The sequence below is a fragment of the Chanodichthys erythropterus genome, chromosome 11, assembly GCF_024489055.1.
Source record: "Chanodichthys erythropterus isolate Z2021 chromosome 11, ASM2448905v1, whole genome shotgun sequence".
Lineage (NCBI taxonomy): Eukaryota > Metazoa > Chordata > Actinopteri > Cypriniformes > Xenocyprididae > Chanodichthys > Chanodichthys erythropterus.
Window position 1 is genome coordinate 55,923,937 of NC_090231.1, and position 27,408 is coordinate 55,951,344.

The following is a 27,408-nucleotide window of genomic DNA, read 5'->3' on the forward strand; positions in this document are numbered from 1 at the left end:
TGCGAGATATAAATGCACAAAATAAGGTCTGAATTGAGATATAAACTCGTAACTGCAAGTCATAGAATTGCAAGATATAATTGTACAAAAATAAAGTCATAATTGCAAGATATAAATGTACAAAAATAAAGTCAGAATTGCGAGATATAAATTCGTAATTCCGAGTTATAAAGTCAGAATTGCGAGATATAAACGCACAGAAAATGTCAAAATTGAAAGATATAAACTCATAACTGGAGTCATAAAGTCAGAATTGCGAGACAAACATACAAAAATAAGGTCAGAATTGCCAGATATAATTGTACAAAAATAAAGTCTGAATTTTGAGATATAAACTCGTAATTGCGAGTCATAAAGTCAGAATTGCGAGATATAAACGCACAAAAAATGTCAAAATTGTAAGATATAAACTCATAACTAGAGTCAAAGTCAGAATTGCGAAGACAAACATACAAAAAAAAAGTCAGAATTGTGAGATATAAACTCGTAATTTTGAGTCATAAAGTCACAATTGCAAGATATAAACTTACAAAAATAAAAGCCAGAATTGAGAGATATAAATACAATTGTGGAAAAAAAATAGTCAGCAATAGTCTGCTTGCAGTTCTGACTTTATTTCTTGCAGTTGCAAGTTTATAACTTTTGTTCTCTGAATTGTGAGATGGAAACTCTTAATTGCAAGTTATAAAGTCTGAATTGCAAGATATAAAATTATAATATGTGATTCATAAAGTCAGAATTGTAAGATATAAACTCATAATTGCGAGTCATAAAGTCAGAATTGCGAGATATAAACTTACAAAAATAAAGTCAGAATTGTGAGATATGAACTCGTGATAGCGATTCAATAAGTCAGAAATGTAAGATATAAATGCACAAAAAAAGTAAAAATTGTAAAATATAAAGTCGTAATTGCGAGTCATAAAGTCAGAATTGTGAGATATAATTGTACAAAAATAAAGTCTGAATTGTGAGATATGAACTCGTAATTTCGAGTCATAAAGTCAGAAATGCAAGACATTAACTTACAAAAATTAAGACAGAATTGTGTGATATAAACTCCTGAATGCAATTCATAAAGTCAGATTTGTGAGATATGAACTCGTGATAGCAATTCAATAAGTCAGAAATGTAAGATATAAACGCGCAAAAAAGTCAAAATTGTAAAATATAAAGTCGTAATTGCGAGTCATAAAGTCAGAATTGTGAGATATTAACTCACAATTGCAAGAAAAAAAGTCAGAAATGTGAGATAAAAAGTCGCTATTAACTATATGTTTTATGCCATGGTGAAAACAAGCTTTCATAAATTACGTCAGAAAATAAATGAATACTAACAACATCAACAACTGTAAAACATTTCTTTTTACCTGCATCTAACTCCACTTGGATTTTCAGAGGGTTATTATAAAGTGCTTTGCAGTTCTTATAGTCTGTGGATTGATTCATGCTGTGGCACTTCATAGTCCCGAACTCTCCAAGAGGCTCCTGGATAGCGATGCTCTTGTGGGCTGTCACATGCCATTCACTAGTGCTGCACTCCACTGCCACAGTGTATACTCCAGCATGGCTGTACTTATGGACCACATTCTCCATCCTAAAAAGAGTTTCCACAGTCAATCATCAGTCAGTCAAGTTCCCTTGTGAAAAAGACGTGTGCTTAATTGTATTGAATGTACTCTTGTAGTGTACTTCAAATCTTAAAGGTATATTTATACTTAAAAGTATATAAAAAAAAACTGTACTATACTAGATAATATAATATTAATCAAATAAAAGAAGAAAGTACATTTTCATGACTGTTTCTTAACACACTTTTTCATGGTATTTTAATCAATCAGTGCTATTACGTTGCATCATGACATACAGAAAGTCGACACTCACTCCTCTGGACTGTAATTATCAATGATGTGTCCGTCCCCAGCATTCAAAGTGCACGTGAGGTTGCCTTGAAATGGATGCAGCAACCACTTCACTGTGATGGTAATGTTGTCAAAGACAGCAGCCAGTTTGCTCATCAGCAGATGAAGAGCTGATAGCAAGATGTGCAGTATTTAGGGAAAAAAAAAAAAGTTCAAGATTAGGGTAGATGTTAAGAATTTTTTTAATGGGGAATTATTTAAACATGGCCAACTTTTGATTCATAAAAGTCTCTAGCGGTTAAAAAAAACTGCATGCATTTTGCGGAAGAACATTGTTTTGGTTGCGCTTTAGCTCTGCATTATTGTGCGGATGAATATGACCCTTCAAAATAGATAATAATGCTTTACAATAGGGTGGGCGATATACCGGTAGACATGATTAACTGGAAGAAATTTGTCAACCGGTGGAAATTTTGGGCTATCGTCTCTATTGCGGTTACGCTCACGTGACATTTCTTTGTTGCGCAGTCACAAAAGCTTATCGTTTGCATGCGTTTTTAAGCCTTGCGGTTTAAAAACAGTTAATTTTAAACCGTTGAAGCACAATTAGCATCGAAAGACAACTCATTTAAGTATATACATGAGCTCTCTGAGAGACACGCGACATAGAGCGCGTGAGGACTGAACTGAGTGCTTTTTGCCGCCTAATCGGGCTTGAATGGTTAAATACACATACCTATGTGTCAAAGTGATGTGTCTTTGCAAGTAAACAGGGTAATTTATGTCTCATGTCAATGTAAATAGTTGATAAAGAACTGAGAAATTGAGAAAGAACAATGCACGAATATAATGGGACCATTCAGTCGGTCTTATATGGACAGCATCCAAATTTACCTGCTGTCATTAATGCTAATCAAACAACAACAACAACAACAACAAAATAGAAAGTCTCTCACTGCTTTTGAGTGAATCACTTTTTTAATTGTAATAATAACTAATGTATATTTTATATTTAAATTAGCAAAGACTATGCAGTGTTTGTTTAAAAATTTGATTACTTTATACATTTTATGTAGTATTTCCAGTGCTTGATGTTTTTTTTAGGTAGATCTATTTCATTTGTGTCTTTGTTCTGATGTAGTTTGTTTTCTTTGCTCTTTCTTTAGCACTGTTTATTTGTCTGCAGTAAGCTTGAGAGTTTTTTTTAGGCTAGTATTAGTTTTGGTCCCACTTTATATTAAGTGGCCTTAACTACTATGTACTTACATCAAAAAATAATTTTTACAATAAACTCCGTTAGAGAGTTACATAAGGCTTTTCATCTGTTCAATAAAATACCTTTCTAACCTGTTGAGTAATAAAAACACCATCATCTCCGCCAACATTTCAAATCCCTTCAGTACTCATTTTCTCCAAAAAGCCAAGCCAATGTTGATTCTTGTTTTATTACGAGCTCTGTCGCGTTCTCTTTTTGCCAACAGACTCTTCTTTGTTTGGCGTTTGTTTTAAACAGGTGATTCCCCAGAGGATCGAGATTTAGCTGCTCCATGTCAACCTTTCTCACTCGTTGTGACAACTATCCTATGCCACTCCCACACCAGACATGAGTCAAAGTAGCCAGAGAATCTTTTCTCTATTTACAGATATGACAAGATACGTACAGGCGAGTGACATGTACGCAATTTCCCGCCAAAAAAACCTAAAATTTAAACACTTATAATAGGCTCACCATAGTGAACCAGGGTATGACAAAAACACATTTTGGAAGAAGGACTGACAATGTAATGACTCGTTATTTAAATTTAGTTCATTTTGTTACATAGTGTACCTTTAAGTATTGCTTGTGTAACTTAAATGGTCTTTCGACCGACAAGTCTAAATAAATGGAGGATTGTGCAACAGATAAGATGACAGAATCCATGCAATCAGTCACGTACTGGGGTAATAAACAAAGAGTCTAAACAGAGTCTAAAGACCACAGTGTGTAATACATAAGAGACAATAATGCACCATATTATCAACATCAGATACGTTGCTTTTTCATTTAATGTTACATCATGTTTCATACTAGTTGGGGACAAAAGAGTTCTGACCATCTTTGCAATGATATTCCACTGACAAGTAGCTTCCCAGTGCAGGGCACGGCTCTCCAAAAGATGATATATCGGCAGCAGCCTGACACACCTGCAGCCCGTGGCAGTGCTCTTAACAGAAAACAAGAAACAGAACAGTTTTACATTCAGTGTGCAAATAATCACTAACATTAATCACTATATGCTGCTGAATGCACAATTGTACATGCTCAAATAAACTATTGTGTGAGTAATACCACTGTAAATATTGAACTCGTGCATACAGTTGGGCATAATTTCCTTTTTATGGCTAAGAAGCATGTAATCTGATAGTTGTCGAGTTTGTGCTTTTGTAAATGGTGAAGAAGCTTTTTGCGCTTTATTGCCCTTCATGGTTTCTGTGTCACAAAAAAGAATGCTTTGCAAAGTCCATATGTTCCCCATTAATAATAAACTGTATAGGTTTGGGAGTGGTTGCATGAAACACTTCTGCAAATATATAATAAATCATCCCCCGGTTTCACAGACAAGGTTTAAGCCTAATCTCAGACTAAAATGTATGTTTGAGCTATTTTAACTGAAAGCAACTTGCACTGACATATATTCAAATATTTCAGTGTCATTTTTTTTGTCTCAAGATGCAGACCAGTGATGATTGTTCCTTAGGCACATTTATAAAATCTACTTAAATGTCCTAAGTGAACTAAGACCTAATCCTGGCTTTCTAATCCTTTCCATAAATACAGTAAGGTTAAAAAAGTATGTAACTCTTTAAAAAAAAAAAAAAAACTTTTTAACACTTGTTAACACTTTTTAACACTGCTGTTGATTGTAAACCTCAGGTCAAACAAAAATATTTTATGAAGTCTGAAATTTCAGACTTTTTATATGATGCTTGGAATTTTCACAAACATGTTACTAAAATTTCAGATGTCAAAATACAGTTTAAAATACTGATATGTGTGATTTAGGAATAAACAGTAAATAAGCATAAAAATCAAAAAGACAAAACTTAATAAATTAATTAATTAAGATCAATAGATATGTGAATGGATAACAGTAACCAGATAACGCAGTTTTTTTTTGTGTGTGTGTAGTGTTTTGATAAACTTATATTTCCCAGAAATATATTTGTTTACTTTGCCTTAAAATAACTTGGGTAACAGAGTTGAATGGTTGATCTTAATGGATGCGGTAAGAAACAATTTGAAGTCACGTGACACCTAAATAACTTGGGTAACAGAGTTGAATGGTTGATCTTAATGGATGCGGTAAGAAACAATTTGAAGTCACATTACACCTAAATAACTTGGGTAACAGAGTTGAATGGTTGATCGTCATGGATGCGGTAAGAAACAATGTGAAGTCATGTGACACCTAAAGAACTTTGTATAACAGAGTTGAATGGTTGATCTTAATGGATGTGGTAAGAAACAATTTGAAGTCACGTGACACCTAAATAACTTTGTATAACAGAGTTGAATGGTTGATCTTAATGGATGTGGTAAGAAACAATTTGAAGTCACGTGACACCTAAATAACTTGGGTAACAGAGTTGAATGGTTGATCTTAATGGATGCGGTAAGAAACAATTTGAAGTCACATTACACCTAAATAACTTGGGTAACAGAGTTGAATGGTTGATCTTCATGGATGCGGTAAGAAACAATGTGAAGTCATGTGACACTTAAATAACTTGGGTAACAGAGTTGAATGGTTGATCTTAATGGATGTGGTAAGAAACAATTTGAAGTCACGTGACACCTAAATAACTTTGTATAACAGAGTTGAATGGTTGATCTTAATGGATGTGGTAAGAAACAATTTGAAGTCACGTGACACCTAAATAACTTGGGTAACAGAGTTGAATGGTTGATCTTCATGGATGTGGTAAGAAACAATCTGAAGTCATGTGACACCTAAATAACTTTGTATAACAGAGTTGAATGGTTGATCTTAATGGATGTGGTAAGAAACAATTTGAAGTCACGTGACACCTAAATAACTTGGGTAACAGAGTTGAATGGTTGATTTTCATGGATGTGGTAAGAAACAATTTGAAGTCACGTGACACCTAAATAACTTGGGTAACAGAGTTGAATGGTTGATCTTCATGGATGTGGTAAGAGGCAATGTGAAGTCATGTGACACTTAAATAACTAACTTGGGTAACAGAGTTGAATTGTTGATTTTCATGGATGTGGTAAGAAACAATTTGAAGTCATGTGACACCTAAATAACTTTGTATAACAGAGTTGAATGGTTGATCTTAATGGATGTGGTAAGAAACAATTTGAAGTCACGTGACACCTAAATAACTTGGGTAACAGAGTTGAATGATTGACCTTAATGGATGCGGTAAGAAACAATTTGAGGTCATGTGACAACTAAGTGTAACCTATTCATGGAAAGTGTCATATAATAGTTGCAGTGGATGTACCTGACACTGTATCTACTATATCCACCCAGCTGCACTCGTCCTGCGGTGGAGATGCATGTGAGGGAGCGTGGTTGGGCCTGCAGTAATGCACCGCCTTCCTGCCATAGAAGCTGTCGTCAATCTCTATCACTTGACCGGAGCCACACTGAAGCGTAGCGTTATGATCAGCGCAGGCTAAAGAGCGCCCAGACTCTAAAAAACATTGATCGATAATCAACTCAGGTTGGAACCAAATCAAACAGGAAAGTTAGTAAGAAAAATATTTGGTTACACTTTATTTTGATGGTCCACTTTAGACATTCTACTAACTACAAGTAACTTTGCAACTACGTGTCAACTAACACTCATTAGAGTATTAGTAGACTGTAGCTGGAAGCTTGTTTCCGACACTGAATAAAAATAAAAAAGGTAATTGCGACTTTTTATCTCACAATTTTGACTTTTTTCTCAGAATTGCGTGATATAAACTTGCAGTTGCGAGTTATAAAGTCAGAATTGCATGATATAAAGTTAAAATTGAGTGATATAAAGACAGAATTGTGAGTTATAAACACGCAATTGCAAGTAGTCAGTGTTATTCACTTCACCTGTCAGTGCTCATAATGTTATGTCTGATCGGCCTATGAAATTCTGAGAAATAAAGGTCGGAATTGGGAGATGTAAACTTGCAATTGTGAGAATTTTTTTTTTTTTTTTCAGTGGAGGAAACAAGCTTCCATATGTAGCAAACTGTTAGGGTTTGGGTTTGTATGATAAGTTGACACATACTTGCAAAGTTATTTATAGTCCATACAATGTCTGTTGGGGAGCATCAAAATAAACTGTTACCAAATATTTTCTTATAAAAAAAGAAACCAACCAAACTCGCAGATGAAGTAGAGCTCCTGGCTACAGTTACTGGTGGTTTCCCACTGATATCCAGAATTTCTTCTGATGTAGCCACAGGATGCGTTCTGCGAGGGCTCCTGGAGCCAGTTGGAATAACTAACATCCGAACCATCCAACCAGGACAAGGGACCTGAGAACAAAAAGTAACAAAAAAAAAAAAAAAAAAAAACCCAACAACAAATATTTCCAATTTTTATTCTTGTTAAGATCATAATGGAAAATAATCAAGCTGCTATTTTGAGTAAAAAGACATTTTGTTAATAATTTTTCAATATAAAAAAAAATGTGAAATAAATAAACAATAGAACTTAAATTCAGGGTAGTGCCATATTTAAATTTGACAGGAATGAAAATGAGGCTGAGGGATAGAAGTACAGTGCGGCTGTACAATCCATTGTTCAGCTGATGAAACATCTTTCAGAGAAAAAAAAAAAACACTCAGTAGACAAAATCTCCATAAAACAGTTTTGAAAGTTGTGAGGTGTGAAATTTACATGATCTAAGTCCTTCTGTAAAGACTGTACGTCTATGTAGGGCTGCACGAGTAACCGAAATTAAACCGAAAATGCAATGTCTGAGATTTTTTATTAAATAAGTATATGCGCAGCATTTTTTTATGGTGGAGCACAGCACTGAGCGGGTCGATCGATGTAAATCTGTGTTGCCAAGTCCGCAGTTTTCCTGTGGAATTGGGCTACTTTTACACTGTTGCAGCGCGTTTTACATATTTAGACCCTGAATAATGAATTTTACCAGGGGAACCCTGCCAAAAACACAGATTTTACACCCTGGAACTTGATGGGGGACCCCCTGAAATGCCATTGGGCTAGTTTTGGGCTAGTTTTGAGTAGCGATTGGGCGGGTTTTGTTGTGAAAACCTGGCAACCCTGAAGTAAATGCACATATCTGGAAGCATAGACGCCGTGCGTCAAACATCTTTCTAAAATTTAAAAACCAGTTGTCCAACAATAGAGTACATTTAATGCCATGTTTTTACTCCAAACTCACTTCATAATGTCAGTCGAGTGTTTGAAACTTCCTTTTGTGATCTAATGTGGCTTCATATCACAGAATGAGGCAGAAATAAAGGCTTGAAGAACACAGGTGTTTACTCTTTATCGTATGTTTATCGTCTTCATATTTCACCAGTCAAAACACCTCTATCTGCGTTTTATTCTGCTAAAATCATAGCCGGGTGTCTTTGTCAATACAAGGGATTTCCTGAAAGTTTTATGACTTCTATGAGTTTCATTTTTGGACTTTCTGCGTGAGGGCGCCCTCTGCCTATGAGTATGAATGAAACAGACATTACATGCGTGCACTCACTAATAATGTTCACATCACCCTATTTTGGGTAAAAATAGGAAAAGTAATACTCCTCTCTAGAGAAATTTGAAGTAAACATATGCAAATCCATATATTTTTCTTCAGTGTAAAGAAGTGTACAGACGGGTTTTTTCTCTTAGTGCATGCATAAGGTTTTTTTAGTGCATCCATAACATTTTTTATCATAATAAATTAATATTTTATAAAAAAAACGTACACCTTTCTAATTATTTAGAGTTATATTATTTCCCCTGCAGTGAAATAGTGTTATTACAATAGTAATATTTCTGTATTTAGACACAATAATAAATAATATTAATAATTAGTCATATTGATATATAAAAACAACATTTTTGTGTGCAGCCCCACAAACAAGCACAACAAACCTGGTGTTCTTTATGATTTCTTTCATTTTAAAAATCACATTTTAAATCACAATTTATCTAGAAAAATTGCAATTAGATTCTTTCCCCAAGTTGTGCAGCCCTACGGCTATCTCTCAAAGCCTTGCTTTATGGTGTCTAACCTGACTAAGGTATGGCTTCCTCACTATAAACCAAATTCAAAACTTCTCACAATTATTGCATTTGTGTCAGAAATCAGATAAGATGACCCAAATTTGTTTTGAGTAAGTTTTAGGATGTGTTAAGAGGTATTTGACCTGAATTTGAAAAATTTACAATTAAAAATTTGGTCCCAAACCTAGGGAGTGATAGCAACCCTGTTACTACAAATATATATCCTTTTTGCCAATACAAATTTCTACACTGTTGTGATATATCAACTAAAAAACTAAATTTTTCCAGTACACCATGATGATAACTGAGAATTCACCTCTTCTGTCTATAGGTGCTGGATATAAACAGCACAACAAAAGACTATACTCCCTTTTGCTTGATGCCTACAACAGCCATCCATAGAAACAGAGACAAAACTAGCACAAAAGGAGACATGGCAATAAAGAATGTGTCTTTGTAGAGCCAGAGATTGGAGTCAAGCCACAGACCCATTAACATCCGGCTGCTCTGTAGAGATAACAGATAGCTGGCAATAATGGTGTTAATGTTACAGTCTAGGTGCATGATTGAAAAATAGTTTATCTGTACATGAAACAGCTGACAAGAGAGATAAGACATTTTAACAGTCAGTGAGTGTTCTGTCAGCTTATTCTGATAAAGCATTGACAAGCAGGGTCCAAATATATATATATATCCTGTGAAAATCTTTTTCAAATTGGACATTGCTCTACCATAGAAAAGGTACTTCAAACCCTTTTAGTGAGCTCAATTTTTGTGATATCAACTTCAAATTTGGAACACAACTTGGTTGGTTCCAAACATATGGTGTTTATTTTCTAGCAATTTTAGCATCCACATTTTTTTGTAAAAAATATTATTAAATTTAAAATGTTTAGTTCAGTACATTTGCTTTACAGTAAACATAAACTTCTATAACTTTTTCTTACATTTAAAAAAAAAAAAAAACTGCAACAATCTGCACTGTCAGAATTAATCATGCTCAAAAACGGAGTTAACAGGCTAATGGTGCCGCTTCTAATTAATAAGAGCCTATTTATATTTTATTTAGTCACAAGAGCCTAGATATATTTTCAAAGCTGTTATAAAAGGCAATCCATCAACAACATATGTCTTGAGAAGCATAGCCAGGAAACTTTAGAAATATACCTTCAGTGGCAGCAGAGTCCAGAGTGAGGTTGGTGGAAGCAGGTGCGAGTCCTATCCACCAATCCTGCTCTGTTTCCAGGTGTTTTTGGAGAAATTGCTGGGTTTCCTCATTCTGGATGAAGGCCAGGTGCCCACCGCCCCGCTCACACCAAGCCTGAGCATTGAGGAAACTGCGCTGCAGAGCCACAAACTCATAGCAGGAGCTCTCAAAGGCCTGCTGGTGCTCTGGACAGAAAAGTACCTCCTCATCATCACTCCAGATCGAGATGACATAAAAACTCACTATTAGAAACAGAGTGTAGAGAATGTGATTGTCCATCTTCTTCCTTCACCCTGTACATGAACAGACACAGCCTGAACCCTGTGTATTTAAAGGCCACTGACGTCCGCCACCCCTCAAAAAATGAGAGTCTGATGCCGTCAATAGACTTGTTCAGCAACAATGGTTTGACTGCTTGATGGCTGGCCTTTGTGATGTACTCTTAGATGCATTAACACAAAGCATCTCTCTGCATTGTGCCCCTCAGGCCCCTGTGTAAATAACACTGAACAGAAGCATTGACGTCTACATCCACAGCCTGGGCAGAGAGAGATAAGACAAGTGTTGAATCCAAAATCAAAGCTGGCATCTGATCATCAATTACAAAAATCTTTAAACAGCTTTACAGCTCAAACAATACAGAAGAATTTCTGCTTAAAAATATAAGCTTCACATTTCTACTTTTAAATCCCCCAATAATTGGCACCATTCACTTCTAATGTAGGTGCCTCATTAGAAGTCCATTTTCAGTCCATTTTTTTTGTGGTACTCAACATTATACCAAATCTAGAAATAAAATACTTTGTTCTTCATTCAGTATGCTCCTGATGGTCTCAGTGCTGTGAATGCTGTAATCTATTTTAGCAACATTTCTTTAGTCTCGAATATATAGTAATGTACAATGGCTTTACAGCAATCAACATTCATTATTATAATTTACCGTCCCACTGACTCTGATAAACTGGGAAGATCTGTTTAGGTTGCACTTAATTGGGAGTCCAGATCTTGGGCCCTATTTTAACGATCTAAGCACATGGTCTGAAGCGCATGGTGCAGGTGTACCTCGGGCATGTCCGAATCCTTAGTTTAACGATGGAAAGAATGTTGCCGCGCCAAGGCATATGGTCCAAAAGGGTTGGACCTAGTCTCTTAATGAGTCATGGGTGTGTTTTGGGCATAATAAACCAATCAGAGTGTCATCTCCCATTCCCTTTAAAAGCCAGGTGCACTTGCTCCATGGTGGATTCGCTATTTACATGGCGTAATTTGCATTTGGAAAGACTGAACACTTCTCCAGAGAGGAATCCTTTCAGTGCTGCACACTAAGTGCACACAAACCATCCCTGTGTGTGTAACAAGCAGAGTGTATGCATGTTGTGCGTCCCTTTAAATAACAACAATAAGAACCTGCACCATTGACTTTAGACCAGGTTTCAGTTGGTCAATGGCGCTGTCGTTTTCAGTTGCCTCAAAATAGCAACACGCCAACAATGCACCTGAACACACCTCGTTTTCAGACCAGCACGCCCATGAGCAAACAAAGAGGCACGCGTGCATTAGCTATTTAAACATCATGGCGCTGGACATGAAAATAATTACTGCGTTGGGTTGAAACTAGTTAAAAACACTTGCATCACGCTTGCCGTCGCATTGTGCCGGGTGTAGGATAGGGCCCCTTTTGTTCATTTAGGAATGTTTTACTTTTTTTTGCCTAAAGATTAAGTACAATTAGTGTGCGACTAACGTCATGCATCAAGTTTCTTGAATAGCGCCCCATCTCTCCAACAGCTTGGAGAACATTTCAGCATTAAAGAGGAGAATGAAGTCTTGATTAAACTTGGACTAGTTACAATATATCAATGAGAAGGAGCATTCACCTACACATTAGTTTAGAAAATTACTCAAACACCTGTTATGCCATTATAGAGGTTCCTTATTTATTTTTGGAGGTCTCCTTGAATAGGTTTACATGCATCCAATTAAAAAAAAAAAAAAAACTCTTTAATTTACTCTTAATATACATTGCTTTTTCATCTGAAAATGGTTCGGTTTAATATTCACACTGTGACCGAAATAAAATATTTCCCTACTATATAGTATGAGAAAAACAGTATGCCAACAGAGTATTTAAAAAAACAGTACGCGAAAAGTACCAGGATTTCCTACTACTTCCCTCGAGATTTTGAAGTGCGCATTCGATGGACACTTTACTATCCCATGAGGCCACAAGAGAGGATTTATGAATGGCAGTGAAGCAACGCAACAGATGCATAGGTCACGTGACAATAACAAGATGGTGGATGGAGTACATACTACCATATTCATACTATATAGAATATACTTTTTTAACAGTCATGTAAATGATTCTACTCGACCTGCTCTGAGCTGGATTCGAACCGCTGTCTCTGGCATGGGAGGCAGGTGCGCTAACAAGAACAATAAAGACCACAGTCTCTAGCGTGCCTCTTGAGATCAGGGTAGTGAAGTTGCTTTTACTAACTCACTTCCGTTACACTCACCCCACTAAACCTCACTTCCATCCGGGTCACGGCACCAAATGTAACTGGTCCTACTCAACCCGCTCCAAACAGGATTCAAACAGGCTTCTCCAGCATGGGAGGTGGGTGCGCTAACAAGGATGCTAAAGACCTCAGTCTCTAGCATCGGTTACTAGCTCCACTGAAAACAGCATCTTCTCGACATGTCGACAACACAAACCAAACTCTCCTCAGCTACAACTACAGTGTTTGAGGACGGGTCAAATTAAATGTTGTTCACAGGCAGCCAATTAAGACCACAGGCTGGCATTATGCAAATTTGTTACATTGTTATGTAGGTATGTAACAGGAAGTGAGACTGAAAAATAATATCTTTAATACACTATATTGCCAAAAGTTTTGGGACGCCTGCCTTTACGTGCACATGAACTTTAATGACATCCCATTCTTAATCCGTAGGGTTTAATATGGAATTGGCCCACCCTTTGCAGCTATAACAGCCTCAACTCTTCTGGGAAGGCTTTCCACAAGGTTTAGGAGTGTATTTATGGGAATACTTCTAGAAGCACATTAGTGAGGTCAGGCAGTGATGTTGGTGAGAAGGTCTGGCTCACAGTCTCCATTCTAATTCATCCCAAAGCTGTTCTGTCAGGTTGAGGTCAGGACTCTGTACAGGCCAGTCAAGTTCCTCCACACCAAACTCACTCATACATGTCTTTATGGACCTTGCTTTGTGTACTGGTGTGCAGTCATGTTGGGACAGGAAGGGGCCATCCCCAAACTAGAAAAAGTTGGAAGCATGAAATTGTCCAAAATGTCTTGGTATACTGAAGCATTAAGAGTTCCTTTCACTGGAACTAAGGGTTCAAGCCCAACCCCTGAAAAACAACCCCACACCATAATCCCCCTCCACCAAACTTTACTTGGCACAATGCAGTCAGGCAAGTACCGTTCTCCTGGCAATGGCCAAACCAAGACTTGTCCATCGGATTGCCAGACAGAGATGCATGATTCGTCAATCCAGAGAACACGTTTCCACTGCTCTAGAGTCCAGTGACAGTGTGCTTTACACCACTGCATCCGACGCTTTGCATTGCACTTGGTGATGTAAGGCTTGGATGCAGCTGCTCGGCCATGGAAACCCATTCCATGAAGCTCTGTTCCATGAAATATGAACTTAAATGTATAAATATATTTAGTTACCACTTGAAGTACACTATGGGTTCAAATGAACTATAAGTAGTATCTAAATACATTTTTTAAATACAGAGATGGTATATTAAAAGTACATTTTAGTTCATATTTCATGGTGTCTCAAAATAGTACAGATGAGTTGTACACTTACATGTTCTTAAGATGATATTAAGAAGTACTTAAGAAGAATTTTTAGTATATTAAGTACAAAATTAGTGCACAAAAATAGAGCACTTTAAGTACGTTATAGAAGTGTACTTTTTTTTTTTTTTCACCTGGGTAGGTGCTTGATTTTATACACCCGTGGTCATGGAAGTGATTGGAACACCTGAATTCAATGATTTGGAGGGGTGTCCCAATACTTTTGGAAATATAGTGTATCTCATGCAAATATTATTATCATTAAAAAAAAAAAAAAAACATTATAATCATTAACCAACAACTGACAAATAACATTGCTGGCACGACTAAACCCTTATGAAAACTGATTTTCTTTTAGGTAAAAGTGCATTGATATTTGTGTAGGCTACTGGCAAGCTCCGTTTATTTGTTTTTTCATGCAGGCACATTGATAATACAAGTAACCTTCATTCATGTCCCATGGTGTTTATATAGTTAATGCTGTTAGTGCTGGACAAGCAACATTCAAAGCCATAAGTACTACACATTGAATTCTTAAATACTTCTGAATTCATTTGTTTATTATCAGATCTGTGAATGTCTACACATTAGGTTTATTATTAAATATTTGAAATGAGAACAGACTGCTTTTTACATTAGCAAGTAAGTTGTGTCCAATTGTAACTTCACATCTGTAGCCTACATAAACAATATCTGATTAATCTGAAGCATATAAAAGCTCCACTAACACCATGAAATGTTCAGCTTCTGTGAACTTGCCCTAATATATAATGCCGTGTAACGTCAGAGGAACTCTTCAACTGTTATGCAATGATTCAGAAGTGTAGCCTAACAGATATGTATCGTGTGTTATAAGCGTGTGGCAATAAGATAGGCTATGTCACTGAGTGCTAAGCTTCTGCTCGGCATGTTGTCGTTTTTCTGGAGAAACGGAGTGGAGACACCGGAGCCGCTCAAAGCAGATGTGACAGGTAAAGTTTCTGCAGTGAACATTTTCATGTAAAGTAAGCAACGAGCTAGATTGTGTCGAGCTATTCAAGACGTTAGCTTATCAGCAAGAGCAATGGAAAACAGAGGGTTTTGATTCAGAAATGTTTGTGTGTGTTTTTAAGAACGCACAATTGTGAAAGAACTTGAACACTGTTTTTTCTATTACGGAACAGGAATGCGACCATTTGTACTAATGACTCGTCGGAGTCGTTCTTCTGTAGTGGATCTTTTCAATGAATCGGTTGAACTGGTTCACAATACCCAAACTATGTACCCAACTCACTGGCTCATCCGAGAACCGTTCGAACATGACTTGTTAGTAGTAGCCATAGACTGTAAAAAAAATAAAAAATAAAATAGTTAATAACTTTAGTTAATAGCCTTGTTAGTTAATAGTTATAATCTAAGAACCAGTGAGTGAGCTGTAAAAGCATTTAGAGTGAATTTATCGACAAATAAGATGTTCAAGGCCTAGCTGAAATGTTACAAATAGCTAAAACGCGGGCTACCAGAAATAGGCACATTTTGTTTGTTTTTGTAAAACACTTATAGATATGGGGAAAAAGAGATGGTTTTAGTATTTGCATCTTATTTAAACATGCAAAAACTTTTATGGGTAACAGTATACAGATGTGTCTACATGGCAGGTGAAAAAAAGTATTTCTTCACTTAAAGTGCTCTATTTTCGTGCACTAATTTTGTAAGATCATCTTAACATCTAGTAAGTGTACTCATGGTATTTTGAGACAGCATGAAATATGAACTAAAACGTGCTTTTATATACTATCTATGCCTATTTAGATACCACTTGTAGCACATTTGAACCCATAGTGTACTAAAAATATATTTTTGTTAAATACAGAGATGGTATATGGAAAACACATTTTTGTTCATATTTCATGATGTCTCAAAATAGCACAGTTGAGTATACTTAGATGTTCTTAAGATTGTCTACTAAAGAAGAATTTTTAGTATATTAAGTACAAAATTAGTGCACGAAAATAGAGCACTTTAAGTACATTATATAAGTGTACCTTTTTTTTCACCTGGGTATATGTGAAATATGGCTTTGTTTTAAATTATTTTAAATATCTTATCTATACTTTATGTAAAAGACATTGCTACACATAATGTCATCTTAATTAAAATGTAAAAATAAATAAAGAATAATAATAAAAATGTTTAAAATTGCAATTCCAGGTGAAGAACTACACTACCTACTGATCTGGGAAAAAAAAAAACCTCTTTTGACAACTACCAACAACATTTAGGAAGACAAATAAAACAATACAATGAAAAAATGTCACTTTTAGGAACATGCAATCAAATACTGATGAATAGGCAAAGATTGCTTGCAAAAGAGTTGGAAATTGGCATGTGTAAGATAATCTTATCAGCCCGACATTTCTTTCCCTGTTTCTCCCTGTTTTGGTCTTTAAGGCTGCAAATGAGGAACGGAGAAGAGTTGTTATATTTTCATCACACATCTGTTTTTAATGTACACTATGCATATGTGTGTGTGTTTCTTGGAAAGCAGCCAAGGCTAGGAAAGAGGGCCATAAGGCTGCTCTGGGAAGAATAGTTACTTGACCGGAAGTTGACCATATTTAGACTTGTTTTACCATATGTACCACATTCCTATATCAGGAAGGTTCTCATTGGACAGTTGCTACACCACCCCTTGAACAACATGTATAAAAGCCATGTACAGAAGTAAGATTGGGAGAAGGTTTTGTGAATGGATTGGCTTCATGTTCATGACTCTTTTCCCATAAGCCTATGCATTCAATGAAACTCAAAAAACTGAAAATGAGGCACGACTACGGACAATAAACGGAGGTTAAAATAATCTTACAGCATGTTTAATAATCAGAAGACAAAACATTGTTTCTAGAATATTTAGTTGAAAATTTATTAGGTAAAATGTACAAGTGTCAGTGGCACTGTTTGAGACACTGACCCCAGAATTGGCGCTGGCATATTGAGTCCCACCCTAATCAACCTGAACAACCATATAACTCTGGACTATCCGTCAGTTCGTTATTTAATCATCCACCCAAATATTGTAATCTTACACCACCTTGCCTCCCTGAATTGACGTACTTTTCATAGATTTGCTGAACTCCTCATTACACTATGTTAACCTCAATGACATGCTCAGGGTTCACACACTGAAGCGTCTGCTTCTTTTCCAGGCTCTATCCCACCATGGCTTCAGGGGACACTTTTGCGCAATGGTCCTGGTCTATTCTCAGTTGGTAACACTTCATACAAGCATTGGTTTGATGGAATGTCACTCATTCACAGTTTCACCTTTAAAGATGGTACGTCGGGTGCATGTGCCATTGTACTATATCTCGGAAAGTGTTTATAGAGTAGTGGATGCACCATAAACAATAAAACTGTCAAATGTTTCAGGGGATGTATTTTACAGGAGTAAATTCTTGAAGAGTGAAACGTTCAAAAAGAACATTGCTGCCAATAGGATCGTTGTGTCTGAATTCGGGACCATGGTGTACCCAGATCCCTGCAAGAATATATTCTCCAAGTAAAAAAGATCATTCCTTCTGGACATTTTTAATTTTGTATTAAGAGTCCAATTAAAAAAATAAAAAAGACCTAAATAATTGCTTCATATTGCTTTATAGAGCCTTCAGTTACCTGCTGAACGCCATTCCGGATTTCACAGATAATAATCTCATTAACATCATAAGATATGGTGAAGATTATTATGCGTCATCAGAAGTGAACTACATTAACAAAATTGACCCTATGACACTCGAAACTTTAGGAAGAGTGAGTAATTATTTTATTTGTTTGTTTTACCAACTGCATCTCAAGATGTTTTTGTCAAGTCACTGCTGATAAATTGTCCTTTCTTATCTTTTCAGACGAACTACAGAAACCATATCGCCATCAACTTGGCAACCGCACACCCTCACTATGATGATGAAGGGAACACGTACAACATGGGCACAGCCATTATGAACTTCGGCAGACCGAAATATGTTATTTTCAAGGTGCCCGCCAATGCCTCAGGTAACCCAAGAAATATATACCATTCCTTAGACCATGTTAAATTCTTAAGGGCCGTTCACAGCAAGAATGATAACTATAAAGATAACTATATTAGCGTCCCCATCCATGCTTTATATCATTCCGTTTATTATAAGCATGCGCTGCAGGTTTGTCGTTTGCCACTTCATACGCTCAAGCTCTTCAAAGCAGGGTGGATTCTGATTGGCTGTCAATCATTCATCAGATGGAAAATAAATGATATTGTTCCTCTGTGCTGTTATCCTTAAAGTTGTGGTGTGGACTCTGCTATTCTTTTACATTTACAACAATTTTAAAAACTATATTTGTAATGTAGTAGTTATTGTCCTTGGTGTAAACAGGCCTTTAAGCTTGTTTTTGTTTTACATTTTTAATTTTTTAAATGGTACCAAACATTTGTCGCAATTGCTATATGAACACAAAAATTTTTAGATATGTTTAGAAAAGACTAAATGGTCATTAAAAAATAGTGAACTGGCAAAAAAATATGAACAAGTTCTGCGGCAATTTGTATATGTAAAGTTTCAGTTTATAAAACATGAAAAACAAAAAGGTCCATTGAAAAAGTGCCGAAGATAGTCCAAGGTGGACGGAAACTTTTGCTCTTTGTTTTCTTTTTTTTTTTGTGCACAGTCACAAATTTGTTAGTGCACTTTGGTACTATTTTGTTGTCACTTTATATGAGAAACTGCAGCAAAGTTTGTTTGGTGTGCAAATTCTTCTTTTTGTTTTTCAGAAAAAGTAGTCACACTTGTGATCTTCAGGCACAAAAATGACCGGCATAGAAAATGAAGGGAAATATAAAAAATCTGAAAAAATACACAGCAGTTTTTTGGGGTTACAATCTACAAAGCCACGATTAAGTAGTCTTCAATAATGTCTAAATATATGTCCAAATGCAAAACCTAATAAAAGTAAGTAATTATGTCTGAATATAGTCTTATAATTGGCTAGTGAATTCATATATATATATATATATATATATATATATATATATATATATATGTATACACACACACACACAGTGGGTACAGAAAGTATTCAGACCCCCTTAAATTTTTCACTCTTTGTTATATTGCAGCCATTTGCTAAAAAGTTCATTTTTTTCCCTCATTAATGTACACACAGCACCCCATATTGACAGAAAAACAATTGTTGACATTTTTGCAGATTTATTAAAAAAAGAAAAACTGAAATATCACATGGTCCTAAGTATTTAGACCCTTTGCTCAGTATTTAGTAGAAGCACCCTTTTGATCTAATACAGCCATGAGTCTTTTTGGGAAAGATGCAAGTTTTTCACACCTGGATTTGGGGATCCTCTGCTATTCCTCCTTGCAGATCCTTTCCAGTTCTGTCAGGTTGGATGGTGGACGGCCATTTTTAGGTTTCTCCAAAGATGCTCAATTGGGTTTAAGTCAGGGCTCTGGCTGGGCCATTCAAGAAAAGCCACTCCATTATTTTAGCTGTGTGCTTAGGGTCATTGTCTTGTTGGAAGGTAAACCTTCGGCCCAGTCTGAGGTCCTGAGCACTTTGGAGAAGGTTTTCGTCCAGGATATCCCTGTACTTGGCCGCATTCATCTTTCCCTCGATTGCAACCAGTCGTTCTGTCCCTGCAGCTGAAAAACACCCCCACAGCATGATGCTGCCACCACCATGCTTCACTGTTGGGACTGTATTGGACAGGTGATGAGCAGTGCCTGGATTTCTCCACACATACCGCTTAGAATTAAGGCCAAAAATTTCTATCTTGGTCTCATCAGACCAGAGAATCTTATTTCTCACCCGACTGGTGGAGGGCTGCAGTGATGGTTGACTTTCTACAACTTTCTCCCATCTCCCGACTGCATCTCTGGAGCTCAGCCACAGTGATCTTTGGGTTCTTCTTTACCTCTCTCACCAAAGCTCTTCTCCCCCGATAGCTCAGTTTGGCCGGACGGCCAGCTCTAGGAAGGGTTCTGGTCATCCCAAACGTCTTCCATTTAAGGATTATGGAGGCCACTCTGCTCTTAGGAACCTTAAGTGCAGCAAAAATGTTTTTGTAACCTTGGCCAGATCTGTGCCTTGCCACAATTCTGTCTCTGAGCTCTTCAGGCAGTTCCTTTGACCTCATGATTCTCATTTGCTCTGACATGCACTGTGAGCTGTAAGGTCTTATATAGACAGGTGTGTGGCTTTCCTAATCAAGTCCAATCAGTATAATCAAACACAGCTGGACTCAAATGAAGGTGTAGAACCATCTCAAGGATGATCAGAAGAAATGGACAGCACCTGAGTTAAATATATGAGTGTCACAGCAAAGGGTCTGAATAATTAGGACCATGTGATATTTCAGTTTTTCTTTTTTAATAAATCTGCAAAAATGTCAACAATTGTGTGTTTTTCTGTCAATATGGGGTGCTGGGTGTACATTAATGAGGAAAAAAATGAACTTAAATGATTTTAGCAAATGGCTGCAATATAACAAAGAGTGAAAAATTTAAGGGGGTCTGAATACTTTCCGTACCCACTGTATATATATATATATATATATATATATATATATATATATATATATATATATATATATATATATATAAGCAATAACGTACTCGAGGCTGTGCTGTATCATGAATAAGTCATGGCTGAAGGGCGTTGTTAGACATGACGCAAAGCAGAGTGCCTGGGACCCCTTCAGCCATGACTTATTCACGATACAGCACTAGCCTCAAGTACCTTATTGCTTTTATAAAATGGTTATCGCACAATACAAATATTAAAGTCAAAAATATGTATCAGTGCAACTTTCATGAAGTAAACTTTAACTAAAAGCCTTCCCTCTGCCTGAAAAAAATTGTCCCTGACCATCAACAGCAACAGAAGTAGATGGCGGCAAAGACTGTCTTTATGAGTGTGTCAGTCAGCATTGAAGACTTTTACATTGAAAAGACTGAATTGTTGTGAACACGGAACAAGACGCAACTGACAAATGCTTTGACTAGTGCTGTCAGTCACGGGAAAACCCCTTAACTGTTAAAAGGACAAGAAAATACATCGGACATTTAAACAGATTTTTATTATGAATATAGGACTGACCCGAAGGAAAATGCTAAATCTGAATGCAGGTAATAAACTCGCAAAATTTATAGGTAAATATTGTCTAGTACCATGAAATCCACTCAAAATACTCAAAATTATAGAATCAAAATGAAGTACATTCATTTCATTAAAAAAAAAAAAAAAAAAATGTTACGCTTATTGTCTTCGGACTGCTTTAATAGCCAAGGATCGCAAGTGTGTCCCCTAAGAGAGGAATACTATAGATGGGCCATATTTCAGAAAGAACACCTTCACAATGTATGCAGTTCTTATTACAGATAAAGGGAATAATGAGCCAGCCCTGAGGAAGGTGGAACAAGTTTGCTCCATTCCTTTCCGTTCCTCCTTGTACCCAAGCTACTTCCACAGCTTTGGCATGACAGAGAACTACATTATCTTTGTGGAGCAGGCGTTCAAGCTCGATATCCTCAAACTGGCCACAGCTTACTTCAGAGATGTCAACTGGGGCAGTTGCCTGAAATTCGACAAAGATGACATTGTGAGCAAAACTGTTTTCCTTTTTTTTTTTTTGCTTCACCATCTAAAATAGTACCTCATCCATTAATTTACATGCTTCAATAACTGTCCAAAATAGTCTAACAACTGTTGTTTTTGATCACCACATAGACACTGATCCATCTGATCAATAGGAAGACTGGGGAAACTGTGAGCACAAAGTACTACGCAGACCCATTTGTGGTCTTCCATCACATCAATGCTTATGAGGAAGATGGACATGTCGTCTTTGACTTGATTACATACCAGGACAGCAATCTGTACAATATGTTCTATATACACAACATGAAGCAAGATGTCGCAAAGTTTATAGAGACCAACAAGGACTTCTCTCGACCAATATGCCAGCGGTTTGTCCTTCCTCTCAACATAGACAAGGTAAAACAGGAAATATAAAGTGAAAAAGGACTGAATTACATAGGGCATCATTCCGAAAATAAAAATTCATTAGTCGTTATGGATGAGTTGTAGCAAGAAAACTCTTCAGCATTTTTCTGTAAAAAAATTATGAAGTGTATCAAAAACACTGAATGGAATCAAACTGAACTATGACCAAATTATTGATTCCAAATGCATTTAGAGTTGATCAAAGTCCATTTAAGGCAAGTCATTTCACTTGGCGGCCATTTTGATTTGTTAACCAAGCTTACGATTAAATATCATATTTGAAATCACCAATGAAATCTGACAACAACTGTCTCATAAATTTTGTTTCAAAACACTCAAATCATGATGAAAAACTGCATTTTTCAGGCTGGACCAGCCAATGTGCATGTGCAGTTGTAAGCACGAATCTCAGATCACTGACTGTTTCTAAAGCAACCGGAGCTTCTAGAGGCAGCTGCAGAGATGCAATGACTTTACCAATTGGCGATTGGCTCTTTTATTTAGAAGGCAGGACTTATTCCGCCACATTGTGCATTGCACTTTCTCCCATTCATAGTAAAATGAGTGCACCATCTTTGCATACCTAAAGTCTTTGATTTGATTTGTCATAAGATAACAAACCTTTTCTCAGGAAGCTCCACCAGACACCAACCAGGTCAAGCTGCAGGACACAACAGCCACAGCAGTGCTACAGCTGGATGGCTCAATCTACTGCACGCCTGATACTATTTTTGAGGGTGATTCCTAAATTCAGAACTTGATAATTCTTTTATCTTTTTTTTTGTCTCATCTTGTCCTATGTTTCTTATATGATCACAGGTTTAGAATTACCAGGTATCAACTACAAATTCAATGGTAAGAAGTACAGGTACTTCTTTGGCACCAGGGTGGATTGGTCACCCTATCCAAGCAAGGTAAATATTTCTAGGATTCTGGACCTAAAAAGCTTTAAACCTTAACCTTGTTTTAACCTATAAGACCACATTGACATTTTCTCTTGTTGTATAGATTGCAAAAGTGGACATAGTTACCAGGACACATAAAGTGTGGACAGAGGAGGAATGTTACCCATCCGAGCCAGTGTTTGTGGCATCTCCTGATGCTGTTGAAGAAGATGATGGTGAGTATTTTATGGAAATATAGGACATTTTTGCAAAATATGAATAATGTTTCTGCATAATGCAGACTGAAAGAATAAAAGATTTGAAAACAGTTCAGTCTTGAAACTCTAGATGGCGCAGGTCCTTACATTACCACATGGCACAAGCTGATTGGCCTCTGCTGATCCTGCAGCCAATGAGATTACTTGCTCAACATTTTAATAGTCTGGTTCAGTGTTTGCTGTAGGCTGGTCCTCATCAGAGTGCCTCTGAACCCCTCCACCTCCCCCAGCTCCACCTGCCTAAATCTGTTATGGGATTTACACCGATCAGGCATTACATATGAGCACTGACAGGTGAAGTGAATAACACTGATTTCCTGATTATCACTGATTATTACCTGTTAGAGGGTGGGATATATTAGGCAGCAAGTGAAAATTTTGTACTCAAACTTGATGTGTTAGAACCAGGAAAAATGGGAGCTAAACGACAGCTCTTGTGGGGTGTTCCTGGTCTGTAGTGGTCAGTATCTATCAAAAGTGGTCCAAGGAAGGAACAGTGGTGAACCGGCTGAACAGTGGTGAACTGAGGAATCACATTTTCTTTTACATCACGTGGATGGTCGGATGCGTCGCTTACCTGGGGAACACATGGCACCAGGATGCACTATGGGAAGAAGGCAAGCCGGTGGAGGCAGTGTGATGCTTTGGACAATGTTCTGCTGGGAAAGCTTGGGTCCTGCCATCAATGTGGATGTTACTTTGACACGTACCACCTACCTAAGCATTGTTGCAGACCATGTACACCCTTTCATGGTGGCTGTGGCCTCTTTCAGCAGTATAATGCGCCCTGTCACAAAGCAAAAATGGTTCAGGTACAACAACAAGTTTGAGGTGTTGACTTGACCTCCAAATTCTCCAGATCTCAATCCAATCGAGCATCTGTGGGATGTGCTGAACAAACAAGTCCGATCCATGGAGGCTCCCCCTTACATCTTACAGGACTTAAAGGATCTGCTGCTAACATCTTGGTGTCAGATACCACAGCACACCTTCAGGGGTCTAGAGGAGTCCATGCCTCGACGGGTCAGGGCTGTTTTGGAAGCAAAAGTGGGACCAACAAAATATTAAGAAGGTGCTCATAATGTTATGCCTGACAAACTCTATTCATGCAGCAGCAGCATGTCTGGGTATCTATTAGCAGTAGCAAGTCTATACTTGCTCTTTGGCAGCATCAGAATAACAGATAGTAGATTTTTAATCCAAAATATATTAACATGCTAAAACTGTTCAGATTGTTGTCATGACTGAAATCTAGTTGAATCAACTACAAGTTTATTCTTGTAATTATGCTGTCATGACACAACATGCAGTAAGTGATTTTTCTTAATTTTCAGGTATTATCCTGTCTTCTGTGGTTTCATTCAACCCTCAAAAGCCACCTTTCCTTGTGGTCCTGGACGCTAAGTCCTTTAAAGAGATCGCTCGCGCTACCATCGATGCTGCTGTTCATATGGACCTGCATGGGCTTTTCATCCACGAGAAGTCTACCTAAAATGGACATTTATTAGAGTGGAGGATTTAAAGAATAATTGTTCTTTGTTTATTTTTGTATATACAAAATATAAAAAGACAAATCAGTATATTATTAATTATATTATATTTGTGAATTATATTTTTACAAACATTCTGTAAAACAGGCTATTGTTCCATTGTAACATGATTATATAAAATGATCTCTCCTTAATTGTTTGTGACAATTAAGTAAATCTTAAGTGAAAAAAGCTTAAAGCAGTAAATCTTGTCATTTATTTCTTATCTAGCCCTTTAATAAACCTGGCACTTAAAAAATATGTATTGTCTTGTCACAGAGTTAAAATGTTTCTCATTTGTAAGTCCTTTGGATAAAAGCATCTGCTAAATGAATGATCATTTGTATAATAATTTTATAGACATCATGTAAACATGCTATATTGTGATGCATGCAATTTAAATGACTAATAAGATGATCTGTCCTTAACTGTTCATTGAGCATAAATCTGTAAAACATTCTTTTACTGTAATTTTGTGTATTATGGTGCCATTGAAGAGAAATATTTCTTTAGTATGGACTGTTCATTGCATCTTTTGAATTGTTTTCATGTTTATGTTTCATGTACAGTATTTTAGTCTCTATACATTCTGATGAACATGTGCCTAATAACTTCACCTAATTTCTCTAATTTACTGAACACAGATACATTGAAACAGAAAAACAGAAATATGAAGTTTGCTGAAATATTCAATCTATATTTAGCTTCTGTATACTGAAAATTCACCACTGACCACCAACTATAAATATTTCTATTTAAATTCACTAATATAATATTCACAGTTCGAAATAAATATAAAAACATGATGTTTTATGTATATTTGACACACATTAGGACATTTTTCTGGTTTATAAAAATAACGTAAACCTATAAACTGATGTTAAAATTATAGAAAGGCTTTACATTTTTTAATATGTATTTTGTACAATATCACAGATTTGTATAACCTCAAGTGGCCTTTACAGACCAAGCACCATATATCACATCCAGACTTGAACTATCAGAAATAAAAGGCTATATTGTTGGTCTGTTACTTGTTTCTAAGGACGACACTGCCACCAAGTGACCATTCATGGGTGTGATTTTAGTTGATTATAGTTGACTACTTTTCCCAAGCCTGGCATCAACAATGCAAGAATATAGAATATAGAATTAAAGGGAATAAAGAGCAGCCAGTTACTTCTAATGCTGATTATGCAATGACTTTGGACTAATGTTGAGAGTAAAGTTCAGAAGGAGCAATGTACAGTTTCTATATAATTAGTTGATTTCTAATCACAAATCTGATAGGACTCAGCCAATGGTGTATTTCAATCTCACATGTGTGGGTCGTTGCCAAAGCGTCACTATGTGTTTGCTAAGGTCTCTTCAAATCTCCCTTCATTCATGTTCTTCCTTAAATGAGAGTCTATAGGATTTTTTCATTCACCCGGTAAGAGTCTGATTGAGTAAAAGTAGCATGATTTGAGCCATTATTCATATCATAAGTTATTCAAGTCACCAAACTTTCATAGGCCTACTTTGAATGGGTCCAAGTACCGCAATTACCTATTAGTTTGTCAGTTGAAACATCAGAATTTATTGTGTCATGTAACCAAGCTGTGATATATGGTGTGAGATCTTTTCATACAGATTGAGGTCATACAGTGCATACTCTGTTTCAGTCTTCTTGAAAGCACTCTTATCTTTTAATAAGATGTTTCCTAAGACTTTATCATACAATTATGATAAGGTCTCTTAGGCAGTAAATGTTTTACTTGTGCTCAGAGAAAACAAAAGGCATATTGAATGGATTAGTTTTTGCCGGTTACTAAATTATAAATACAGACCATAATCAGATAGAATGGAAGGATGTTTCACAACAAATCATTGTGAACAAGTCTTTAATTCTTCAACAGTTTTGCTTACGTTTGAAAACGTTATTTCTGTAGCTGTTCCCTGAATATTTAAAACATCCAGTTTTTTAAATGTTTATGCAAACGTTAAGGAAACATTCCATTTTATCATTCTTTAAACATTATGGGAATGTTACTTTTGAATGTTCTCTGAACGTTCTGAAACAAGTAGTAACATTTTAAAAAATACATTTGAATGAACATTCTATTAACGTTACTGGAAGAATGTTTCTTCATAACTCTGAGAGAACTTTCTGCCAAAGTTCTGACTCTGAGACATTCACTGTTCACTGGGAAGTTCTTTCTGAAATGTACCAATTCCAGTAATGAAAACAAAGGAAGCTACAGATAAATGAGCAGCATCATTGCATGCATTCTATGAAATTATTTTTAAAACAGCAAACTTTGTTCAAGCTTAAAGGTTAGTGTAGTGGCTCTCATGCGGTGCAAATTGATTCAAAGTCTTCCTTCTCCTCTGTCTGCATATGGCTATGGCTCTTGAAAAGACCCATTTTTATGATCTTTCAGTGCAGAGATCATGTGGCATTATTTCACTATCTGTATTATCATGGTGGTTATCAGTAAATTTTGAAGGTCAAGAAGAAGGCTGGTGTATTAACATATCAGTGAATGATATACTGTATAGCT

The 27,408-nt window shown here is 36.5% G+C and overlaps 2 protein-coding genes across 4 annotated transcripts in view; one reads left to right on the forward strand and one right to left on the reverse strand.

The window, feature by feature from the left end:
- The window catches only part of pkd1l2a (polycystic kidney disease 1 like 2a), a 38,408-nt gene extending 27,816 nt beyond the window's left edge, over positions 1–10,592 (reverse strand). Inside the window, exons 1-6 of the mRNA XM_067401222.1 lie at positions 10,274–10,592; positions 7,234–7,392; positions 6,375–6,566; positions 3,956–4,066; positions 1,885–2,032; positions 1,371–1,597 (exon numbers count right to left, since the gene is read on the reverse strand). Coding sequence (XP_067257323.1) covers positions 1,371–1,597; positions 1,885–2,032; positions 3,956–4,066; positions 6,375–6,566; positions 7,234–7,392; positions 10,274–10,592 — 1,156 coding nt within the window. The remainder of the gene's footprint in view (positions 1–1,370; positions 1,598–1,884; positions 2,033–3,955; positions 4,067–6,374; positions 6,567–7,233; positions 7,393–10,273) is intronic.
- A 4,376-nt stretch (positions 10,593–14,968) lies between these two features.
- On the forward strand, positions 14,969–25,499 carry bco1l (beta-carotene oxygenase 1, like). 3 transcript variants are annotated; one of them, XM_067400117.1, is made up of 11 exons: positions 14,969–15,117; positions 17,332–17,460; positions 17,555–17,684; positions 17,785–17,932; positions 18,028–18,175; positions 21,538–21,770; positions 21,899–22,165; positions 22,806–22,911; positions 22,994–23,088; positions 23,183–23,294; positions 24,671–25,499. In XM_067400117.1, exons 1-11 carry the CDS (start codon positions 15,024–15,026, stop codon positions 24,826–24,828), a joined length of 1,620 nt encoding a protein of 539 aa, XP_067256218.1. In that variant the 5' UTR covers positions 14,969–15,023; the 3' UTR covers positions 24,829–25,499. The 3 variants fall into 3 exon arrangements, with proteins under 3 accessions (XP_067256218.1, XP_067256219.1, XP_067256221.1); XM_067400118.1 differs by having other exon boundaries at positions 21,550–21,770; XM_067400120.1 differs by lacking the exon at positions 14,969–15,117 and having other exon boundaries at positions 17,349–17,460; positions 17,571–17,684.
- Positions 25,500–27,408: the final 1,909 nt, after the last annotated feature.

Bases quoted from the DNA above. Each gene is read 5' to 3' on its own strand.
- bco1l (XM_067400117.1), top strand. From the start codon at position 15,024: ATGTCACTGAGTGCTAAGCTTCTGCTCGGCATGTTGTCGTTTTTCTGG. The intron at 17,933-18,027 runs GTGAGTAATTAT...TTATCTTTTCAG, and splicing joins CACTCGAAACTTTAGGAAGA to ACGAACTACAGAAACCATAT. The intron at 23,089-23,182 runs GTAAATATTTCT...CTTGTTGTATAG, and splicing joins GGTCACCCTATCCAAGCAAG to ATTGCAAAAGTGGACATAGT.